Below are 11109 nucleotides of genomic sequence, written 5' to 3' on the forward strand. Positions count from 1 at the left end.
AACCTGCAGCACCGCCATTGTGTGGAGTGCTGAAATTGCTTCACCTGAGGCTGCGTACGCCTTATCTGCGATATGCGTGGTCAGGCGGCAGTGTCTCAACGGCAGCATAGCGCCCGCCTTCAGGGAAGCTGACGAGGGGCAGAGGTGTGCCACAATAGACTCCTCGACTGGCGGAATACACGTGTATCCACGGGCTTCAGCGCCGTCAACTTTAGTGAAAATCTCTGAGCCGCTGGCGTGGGCGCGAGCCGATTGGGGCGCGGCCCAGGTCCTAGCGGCCTCATCGTGCAAGTCTGGAAAGAAAGGGGCTCGCTTCCTCTGAGCGACAGCTCAGCGGCCCGAGTGAAGGAACCAAGAATCCAGCTTGCTCTTCGCCGGTTCTTCGGGGGAATCCCATTCCAGACCGAGATCCCCCACGGCCTTAGTAAGAATTCTGACAAGCTCATCTTGAAACGCCGCCTGCTCCTCCGCCTCAGAGCGCTCCTCCGGGGAGTGGTCTGCCCAGTCCCTCTCGGACGCCGCTAGGGACATGGCCTCGTTGGGATCGTCATCCCAAGACTCGAAGACTCTCTTTGGTGAAGTATACTGGAGTCGTATACTGGCGGGGTCATGAATCACACCTAATTCCCGCGCAATCGCCCATATGTGGCCGTCCAACCAGCGGCTCATCGGCGGCAGTGGGACATTGCCTAGAACACTCACCAAGGGCGATGCTCCTCCGAGCCCTCAGCACACGCGCTGGGAGATCCTCTCAGTGCGGGCAGCCAGACCTGGCGAGTGCTGCTTCTGCATGGGTGAGTCCCAGGCACAGAATACAGTACTCGTGGGTGTCCGGAGCCTCGATGGGTCCCGAACACAGTGTGCAAACGTTGGACATGCTGGAACGCCAAGAGGGTGATCCATCTTCTTGCGTCTTCTCCACAGCTGTCTCGACGTCATAGTCCGTAGTCTGTAGAAGATCGTGAAAAGGAAGATTCTGAGCTTATGGAAGGATTGGGAAGGAAGGTAGTCCCCAAAGCATCAGCTTCTGACGCCATCTTATTCTTATTATTTTTTTACATTGTATAAAATCTATGAGGACTTAATGCACAAGGGTTTGTAGTACATAAACCAATCATAAAATTGTCATAAAATATAGGGGAAAAAATATGGTTATTGTTCAGCAGTGTATTTGATTTATTAAAAGCAAGAGATGAGCTAAAGAAATAAAATCTTTCAAATAGACAAAAGGTCAGATAAAAACTGGTATTACACCCAATATTTCTGTCCCTCTCACTTCTGAAATGATGGCTATGCCCCTGCCCTTTGTTATCTCCATTTGTGCAACATGAAAGTTTCAAAGTATATTGGTAGCGAAGTAACAAATTACAGAAGAAACAAAAGTCTATTGTGATACGCCATGACTGTCATGATGCCATGTTTATGTTTTGTTTGGTGGACTTTTGTGTTGATTATGTATTTCTGCTTTGGTCCCTGTGTTTCCTCTCTGTTTGGTTGTCTTAGTTTCGATTATGCCTTTGTTTGTTTCCATAGTTACTCATTTGTTAATTGATTAGCCACAGCTGCATGTTCCTTGTTTTCATGCTCATTTCCCATGTGTATTATAGCCCTCAGTTTTCAGTTGTAGTTGCTTGTTCTTGTGCTATGTTGGTTTGCTGTATTTTGTGTTTGATGTTAGATTGCTACGACTTTGTGCTCCTGTTTTTAATTTGTTGATCAAAATCACTGCTGTGAATCCTGCTTCCTTGTTCCTGTAACCAGCCTGCTCACAGTCACTTGTGTAAAGTTTCACTTTTGTTTTTGTTCTCAGGTAATAGGACTACTGAGAAATGATGAAATGTGGGCAGATACAGGTGTGTCTCTGTTTGGGCTCTATAAAGGTGTGTGTCTGTATTTAAGCTCAATTTCACTGCAAGAGACACATACACAAGTTGTGTTTTGAGATACTGAAGGTTTGATAATGGCCATAAAGGAATTGACAGTATTTATGGTGTGTTTTTGGATTGTCTATTCTGTTGCTGAGCATGAATACTTCTCATCAACAGGTTATTATTTCAGTTCAATATCAATTCATTATATTTTATGTATATTTTTTTATTGTTAATAATTTAATGTTATAGTGTTTTGTTTTACACTGTTGTCATGACAAGTTGATTGTATGTTTTCATTTGTGAGACTTTGTCATTCATTTGTGAGACCAAAAATGAACAATAGTATACCACAGTTTTCCATAATTTCAACACTGATGCACTCATATATAACATTATAGTTACTCTATTACACTAATTTATTCCATTATTAACTAAATATTAACTTTTTGGTTTCTTACATAATATTTTTTTTCATTATAACTTGTATAACTTTATGTAAAAATCAATACATAAATCAAATGCCTTTCGACAATTAAGTGCAAATTGTTTTATAGATCAAATTGCACAGCTATATGGGAAGATGAAAGACCTTCTGAAGGTCTTCAGTCAGTGCAATGATGCTGCGAATGTAGAGACAACGAAGAGGTGAAAACACATTCATTATGTGAAATATTCATTAAGAAATAATGTGTTTTGTTTATTGAAAAACAATTCAATGTTGCATTGGATGTTTAACCATCTTAATCCTATATGATTTTAGATCAAGGATTATGTTAATAAATACATTTTTAATATTTTGATGAACCCCTTTCTTCAATCCAGTGTTCTTCCGAATCTTCTGTTTTCATACTCTGACTCTGAGAACCCTGAGGAAGCCATGAGAAACCCTGTGGCAGCTTACAGACTCCTCGGACAAATGAGAAATGATTTGATATTTATTGAACAACACATTCAGCCAAACCTTTATCTGTGTGAAGAGTATCATGATGAGTTGGACGCAAAGCTCCCAGATATCCCACAGCTGGAGGACGTGGATGCTGCAGCTTCAGGACTGATCAGACTGCAAGAAATCTACAGACTCCACCCAGAAGACATCACAAAGGGTAAACTGTCCTGCTGTTTTGTGCCAATGCAAATTCACTGAGAAAGTTTCACTATTCCAATCTGATTGATGCTTTCATTTCACGTTTCACAGAAACATCTTTAAATGCAGATGAAGCCTACCATGTGGGGTTGGTCGCTTATAATGAGAATAAATTCCAGCATGCCTTTCTCTGGTTTCTGTACAGTCTGGACAGATTAACAGAATACTCAACCACAACTGAGGAAGAGTTGCTCCATTCTCTTAGTTTCTCAGCCTATCATTTTGGCAGCCTATCTGTGGCAATCTACTTCAGCCAAGAGCTTCTAAATCTGGGTGAGGTCATGGTGTCCTGAATTTAATAGCCTACTAATATTTTTATATTTGATGTTGGCAGACAATTTTGCTAAATTGTTGTGATTAAAGTCATAAACATCTTTGCCTCAGATCCAAGTAATGATGAAGTCAGAGTTCAGCTGAACTGGCTTCTTCGCTTACAGAGCAACCCTGACATATCCACACTGAACACAGAGTCAAGTGACTATGAGACACTGTGCAGAGGAGAGGTTGACGAGAGGGTATGTGCTAATATTTAAATCATTATTTTACATGAAATTACAGTCAATGTGAAGCTTTGTGTATTGATTGGAAGTTTATTATATTTGATGAAATCAGACCTCCAAGAGGCAGAGGGCGCTGTCCTGTAGGTACAGCACAGGTGGAGGAAACCCCAGACTGATGTACGCACCAGTGAAAGAGGAAATGGAGTGGGACGAACCTCTCATCATCAGATATCATGACATTATATCAGACAGAGAGATAGAGATCCTGAAGAATATCTCCATAAGTCAAGTAAATATATAAAACGAATACAAACAAAAACACAAAAAATATTTTATTGCTGTTATAATTGTCAATATAAATATCTAATTTCTGGTTGATACCATTGATGATGTTTTATTGTGCAATTCAATGGGGAAAAGTATGTCTATACTTACATGTTTATTCCATTAAAATGATCAACTCTATGGCAAATAATGACTAGAGAATTGTGTCTCAAATGATCACAAATATTTTGGGAATGCTGTCGGGCCAGACTGTTCAAAGTATTTACTATATGTTTGTGTTGTTTAGGTACCCACATACTTTTGGCCGTAATGTGTATATTTATTTATATTTAATGTTTCATTTCTTGTGGCCTAGCTTTCTAGGTCTCAGATTGGAAAAGGCACAGTCTCAGACATCCGTACTTCTCAAAGGTGATCATTTGATCAAGGATCATCCTAAAATGTAATGAAAATTCTGTCATCATCTGACATGACACTGAGCAAATCATGTCAGAATGACTGAATATATATGTATAAATATATGTATATATTACTGTCCTGAGATATTTTATATAAAATATGTTTACAATTCACAAGACAAGCTGAATTTATTAAAGCTGAATTTATTAAAATGACCCTATTCAAAACTTTGGGAACCATTAATTCTTAATACTGTGTGTTGTTACCTGGATGAACTATGACTGTTTTTGTTGTTGTTGTTGTTGTTTTGTGATGGTTGTTCATGAGTCCATTGTTTGTTCTGAACAGTTAAACTGAGCTCTGTTCTTCAGAAAAATCCTCCTGGTCCTGCAGATTCTTCAGTTTTTAAGCATTATTATTTTTTTTGCATATTTGAACCGTTTCCAGCTGTGAATATATGATTTTGAGACTGAGGACAATAGAGGGACTATCAAAAAAGGTTCAAACATTCACTGATGCTCCAGAAAGAAACACAATGCATTAAGAGCCGAGGGGTGAAAACTTTTTGAATTCGAAGATCAAGGTAAATTGTACTTAATCTGTCTTCTGGGAAATATGCAAGTATCTTCTGTTGCTTCCAAAGGGCAGTACTAAATGAAAAAAAAAATTATATTTAAACTAAATAAGAAGAATTTGGACTTCTTCATCCAGCAAGTTTTCACTCCCTGGCTCTTAATGCATCTTGTTTCCTTCTGGAGCATCAGTGAATGTTTGAAACTTTTGTAATAGTTGAGTTTGAGTCCCTCCCTCCCTCAGTTGTCCTTCAGTCACAGCATAGAAAGGGTTCAAATATGCAAAAATTGCTTGAAAACTGAAGAATCTGCAAGACCTGGAGGATTTTTCTGAAGAACAGAGCTCAGTTTAACTGCTCAGGACAAACAAGAGACTCATGAACAACCATCACAAAACAAACAAACAGTCGTAGATCATCCAGGTAACCACACACAGTATTGAGAATCAAGGGTTCCCAAACTTTTGAGCGTGGTTATTTTAATAAATTCAGCAATTTTTTTTGTCTTTGTTTGTCTTACAATTATATGTAAACATATTTTATGTAAAATATCTAACTCGGGACAGTACTAAATAAAAAATAACATGCATTTTGTATGATCCCACTTATTTTGTTAAAATTTTTCACATTTTCACAGATTCTGCAAGGGGTTCACAAACTTTCAAGCAGCACTGTATATATATATATTAATTTATGTCAAAGATAATGCAGGTTATATACATATATATATATATATAAGGTATACATCCTGCATTAGCTTTTACATAAATTAACGTTAATCTACAATAATAAATGCTCTAAAAGTACATTTGTTTGTTCATGATACTTCCAATTAACTAATGTTAACAAATTTAACTTTTTATTGTAAAGTGGTACTAAAAAATCTTTTCTTTATTTACAGTGTTTTTCTAGAAGAGAATTACACTGTTTCTCGCATCAATCAGAGGATAGCAGACATCTCGGGACTCTCCATGGAATCAGAGGAATCAGCTGAATCTCTACATGTAGGTCACAGTAAGAAAGAAATCATCTGTTCATACACAGGCAGCTGTCTGGTTTAATAAAGTTTTGCAATAAATGTCTTGCAGCTAGCTTGGTCACACTATCACACAAAATAATTAAATAAAATTCAGACTGGTTTGCCCTTTTGTAACTTTTGTCAAAAAGTGGCACATATGAGCTCTGGGGACTGATATTATATTTTTATGTATTCATTCACTTTTTATTCACTAATCGTATTCACCATATTATATTTGTTTTATATTCCCTCTTCAATCGATGAAACATGTTTTTTTCTATGATATATGAGTGGTGTAATCACTTTCCAGGTTCAGAATTACGGGATTGGTGGCAGATATGAACCGCATTATGATGCATGGGTAAGATCACTATGCTAAAATACAGTCATGACATCAGTTTGTATGCCAACCCTGAATTCGACATGTGTTCCCTCGGGAATTTCTATGTGGTTTTGGATTTCTGAGTTAAATAAGGTCTGATAATTACATGAAAAAAAGACCCATTGCCCCTGATCCTTTTTTTGAAAACTCATGTGTTTCACTTCACAGATAAAATATGCTTTAATCGCAAACTTTTTTGTTCGCGATGAATCAACATTTTAATACTTAATGTAATGTTTAGCCTATCCATGCTTCATTAACATCACAATATGTACCTGTGTAGCCAGGTGTTCCAATGTGTTCCAATGCTGTGCCAAATTCTGACCTCCTGCCAAACTCCTATTCCCTTTCTTGAGGTCATCTCTAAAGCACAATCGCACATATAAACCTACCTCCACATTTAACAGTAATCATACTAGCACTGGCAAACAGAGTTCAGTACAACAGTTAGTCTTGTTCGACTTCTGTTGTCGGTTATCTGTTGTCTGTGTGAAACTGATGTTGTAGAACAAAATGTGCAAGTCTTTCTTCTCAAGTGATGTGGTCCTTAACTCAAATAGATCCCATGGCTCAAAATGCTTATTCACTTGTAGGACTTTAAACTAAACAGCTCTATTCTGTCAGCAAGAGCTTGATCACACACTGACTAATTGAATCATTCCAAGCTAACTTAAAAATGTTTGATCCCACAGGATAATGAGAATGAAAGGATTGCTACATTCTTAATTTATGTAAGTGTTGCCCTGTTCATTAGCTCAAATGGCAATGTCAACATTGTAGGCCTACATATACATTTCTATTTATATTCATATTACCAGAGTTGTACAATGAGCAAAAAGTGATGTTCTGTTGCTGTAGATGAGTGATGTGGAGATAGGGGGCGCCACTGTGTTCCCTAAAGTTGGAGTTGCATTGCAGCCAGAAAAGGTAAATGCTTAATACATGAATAATTAGTAAAGGGTTTCCTCCACAAGTCAAATTCATGCATCTGTTCTCTGCTGCTTAAGGGTTCAGCTGTGTTTTGGTACAACCTCCACAAGAATGGTACACTGGATTTGAAAACGCTGCATGCTGGATGCCCTGTGTTAATGGGTAACAAATGGGGTAGGTTAACTGACATGGATTACTCTTTTATGGTGTTTATCATCTATAATGTATAAATAAATCTTTGTTAATATGACTATATTTCATATCAGTTTTAAGTAACATTGAGCTATATATTTTTTCTTTCTTTTCAGTGGCTAATAAATGGATTCTTGAGTATGGACAGGTGTTCAGGAGACCCTGTTCTTTGTCAGACAGGGAGTGAAAGACAGTGTAACCATGTAGACACTATATGAAGTGTATCTGTACTATAGAAGTACCTGTTATATTTATTAAGTATCATGAGTTTTTATAATGTACAATAGATCATCTGATCCTAGGTGAAAAGGAAATACATTTAAATTTTGTTTTTTAGACGCACTTAATATATTAAAATTATAAGAGCATATTAAATTAAACAACTTTAAGTGTATTTCAAGATGTACTTTCGTTCAATTTTAAGCTATTTGCAATATAATAAATATGAGTGACTTTGTGATTGAACTCTGCTCACTGTAAGTGGTATTGTTGGGTTTCTTGTGTTCATTGTAACTCAGAGTGCTGTAGAGTGACGACAGACAAGAGGATAAAAACGGACACTCATATGTCAAGCTTGATGAGGATATAGTCAAAAGGTAAATTGATAGGTTAACGAATTTCTAATGAATATCAATGCAAATTATAATACTAGGCTATATATTCAATCATGGATGCAAAACTTTTATTCATTGGTTCACAGAAAAAATGTGTGATTAATTGAATGCTACCTTTTAAGTAGCATAACCTTTTACAAGTACAAACAAGTAAAACTGAACAACATTAATTTTAAGTATGCTTATGGCAATACTTAATAGTTGACAAATGTTTGTAATACATTATAAGTTGGTATATTGTAAATATTAAAAATGTTTTTCACAATATATTTCTTTTGAAAATATTAAAATTATATATATATATATATATATATATATATATATATATATATATATATATATATATCTTCAGTGTCCCTTTCTGAATTACTAATATAGATGAATAAATATGAAAAAATAGACAGCGGTCTTCTTACACGCAGGCACAGAACGCGCATGCTGGCAGACAGTCGGCTGTAGTTCTCTTGGTGTGTTCACGTGCAGTTTTTTTATTAAAAAGCCTAAGGCATGGGACCAGTTTCACAACCTTTTTTTTTTTTTTTAACCCTACTGGTGGAAAGGGAATTGCATGTCCAAAATTAACTTTCTTTTTGTAATAGATTTGTCCATCAGGGAGACAAAGACACGAAACCAGTGTCATTCAGTAGAAGGCAACAGTGGAAAACCTTTCAAAACCTCTCTTTTCTACCTCTACTATCTGGATACGAAACTGCATGTTCAAAATAAACTTTCATTTTATAATACTGTGACGAGCAGGGCGGGCGAGAGCCGTGAGGGAACGGCGCGAGTCTCTCACGGAGGAGCTCCGGAGGCATAAAAGGAGGAGCGACTACAATGAAGGACGAGAGAGGACCAGGCCTGGACTTTATTTTATGTTTTATTATGTTTGTGTGGCATTACTTTCATTTTGTTCTTTGTTTATTTTTAATTAAAGTTTGTTGAATGTTCGCCGGTTCCCGCCTCCTTCTTTCCCCAACTACTAACCGTGTTACAAATACCTTTTTTCATCAGGAAGACATGAAACATCTCAGTTATGTGTGTAACCTCTCTTTCCTTTTGGGGCAGTTGTTGCCTAATGGTTAGAGAGTCGGAATTGTAACCCAAAGGTCATGGGTTTGAGTACCGGCGGAAGTGAATAAACATCACTATCTTCCCCTCTCATTACCCACAACAGAGGTGCCTTTATGCAAGGCACCTAACCCCCAATCCCTCCCTAGGTGCCACAGCAAAAATGGCTCAATACTCACTGCAGTGTGTGAGCGCACTTGGATGGGTGAAATGCACACCATACTTGACGTCACTTTCCATGATGGAGGGAATAAGATTGTTGGTGGTGTTGAATGCTGACACTTGGGGTCACCCATATGAGCCCCAAACAGGTTAACGCGTGTATGCCTTTTCAGCGTCTCTATTAAGTTCACTTAATTTCACTCGCTTAATCTGACTCCAATTTCAAATGATTCTTACACTTAGGTTGTGTTTCCAATTAGAAATTCATCATTAGTTATGCATTAATTTAGATATTTGATGATTCTGGATATTCCATATTTCAATTGTTCAGTCATTAGGGACCCGATGCCGCACAGAGATTCTCACCCCGGGATTTCGCGGTAAACTCACGGACATAAACTCGCCAGTCTGATCTTCATCAGAGGGTGTAATAAGTTGGCTAATACCTTTAGTCAGTTGCCTACTGCTCACTCGAACAACAGTGTATTGTAATTTAGCCACTTCCATACAACTTACTAAATCAGCGGTAAAACAGAAATCAAAAGGTCTTCAGATGAAGTTCCTACTGCTCCTAAATTCATGCGCCTTTAGTTTGTTTTACCCTGGACACAGATTTACGGTAGCATTAGTCTCCCATAATTTACTGGTAATATCGATATCAGGAGAATCCAGAGTAATCCAGGGGGGGGGAGGCGTTGTCCTATGCTATTCTTTTAAGATCTTCTCTCCAGATACGCTTTATTGCTTTATTGCAGGATGCTTGATCTCAGTTTTCGTTTAGCAGGAAAACCAAGGCTTACACTGGTAAGAAAAGTTGTTTTGATAATTGACTTATCTGAACAGAGTGAATCATTATAATATTTTATGATCTTGAAATACATATTGCATATAATATATTGATATTATTTTATTTTTTCAGGGTTCAGTAGTGCTGGAACTTATTTTGTTGAGTTAAAGTTCGAGTGATACAGTCTTGTGAATTTTATGGTTTTCCGTATCAGGACATAATAAAAAAAATTATCTAGTGCTTGGATGGTCTTAAAATTTGGAAAATAAAACCTCAGATGAACAACAACACATGACATATCACATCATGTCATTATTTATTTTGCAAAAATAAAGCCAAGATGGAAAAAACATGGGTGACAAAGTTAGCACACCCTATGATTCAATTGCCTGTAAATCCACTTTTAGCAGCAATAACTTGAAGTAATATTTTTCTTTATGACTTTATGTCTCTCACAGACCCATTCTTCTTTACAATGTTGCTCTAGTTTATTGAGGTTTGTGGAAATTTGCCTATGCACAACTCTCGCCACAGCTTTTCAGTCAGAATGAGGTCTGGACTTGACTGGGCCGTTGCAAAACTTGATTCTTTTATTTTTCAGGCAATGTTGTAGATTTGATGGTAATCTTTAGATCATTGTCCAGTTGCATAACCCAGTTTTGACCAAGCTTTAGCTTTCGGACAGATGGTCTCATATTTGACTGTAGAATACTTTGGTATACAGAGGAGTTTGTGATCGACTCAATGACTGTGAGATGCTCAGGGCACATTGGCTACAAACCAAGCCTAAAATCATCAGCACAATCAACTTTTGGTATGAGGTGTTTGTGCTGATATGCTCTTTTGGTTTTCACCAAACATGGCACTGTGCATTATGGCCAAACATCTCCAGTTTGGCCTCATCTGTCCAAAGGACTTTGTTCCAGAAGTCTTGTGGTTTGTTCAGAAGCAACTTTGCAAACCTAAGCCGTGCTGCCATGTTTTTTTAGAGAGAAGAGGCTTTCTCCTGAAAACCCTTCCAAACATGCCATACTTGACCTGTCTTTTTCTAATTGTACTGTTTTCAACTTTATCATTTAACATGTTAACTAAGGCCTGTAGAGTCTGAAGTGTAGCTCTTGGGCTGTCTGCAATTTCTCTGAGCATTACACGGTCTGATCTTGGGGTGAATTTGCTGGGACGTCCA

General features: G+C 37.6%; 1 protein-coding gene across 2 annotated transcripts; it reads left to right on the forward strand.

Annotated features, from left to right (window-relative positions):
* The first annotated feature begins 1917 nt into the window (after window positions 1-1917).
* Window positions 1918-7986, forward strand: LOC137003444 (prolyl 4-hydroxylase subunit alpha-1-like). 2 transcript variants are annotated; one of them, XM_067363597.1, is made up of 13 exons: window positions 1918-2045; window positions 2426-2516; window positions 2694-2974; window positions 3067-3288; window positions 3400-3530; window positions 3628-3804; window positions 4156-4211; window positions 5672-5774; window positions 6099-6149; window positions 6863-6901; window positions 7029-7097; window positions 7178-7274; window positions 7409-7986. In XM_067363597.1, the coding sequence occupies exons 1-13, from the start codon at window positions 1961-1963 to the stop codon at window positions 7477-7479; spliced, it is 1473 nt and encodes a 490-aa protein (XP_067219698.1). In that variant the 5' UTR covers window positions 1918-1960; the 3' UTR covers window positions 7480-7986. The 2 variants fall into 2 exon arrangements, with proteins under 2 accessions (XP_067219698.1, XP_067219699.1); XM_067363598.1 differs by having other exon boundaries at window positions 3085-3288.
* Window positions 7987-11109: the final 3123 nt, after the last annotated feature.

This window comes from Chanodichthys erythropterus, chromosome 16 (assembly GCF_024489055.1).
Source record: "Chanodichthys erythropterus isolate Z2021 chromosome 16, ASM2448905v1, whole genome shotgun sequence".
Lineage (NCBI taxonomy): Eukaryota > Metazoa > Chordata > Actinopteri > Cypriniformes > Xenocyprididae > Chanodichthys > Chanodichthys erythropterus.

Coding starts and splice junctions, on each gene's coding strand:
- LOC137003444 (XM_067363597.1), top strand. CDS start 1,961: ATGGCCATAAAGGAATTGACAGTATTTATGGTGTGTTTTTGGATTGTC. Junction 2,517..2,693: donor AATGTAGAGACAACGAAGAG/GTGAAAACACAT, acceptor TCTTCAATCCAG/TGTTCTTCCGAATCTTCTGT. Junction 7,098..7,177: donor TTGCATTGCAGCCAGAAAAG/GTAAATGCTTAA, acceptor CTGCTGCTTAAG/GGTTCAGCTGTGTTTTGGTA.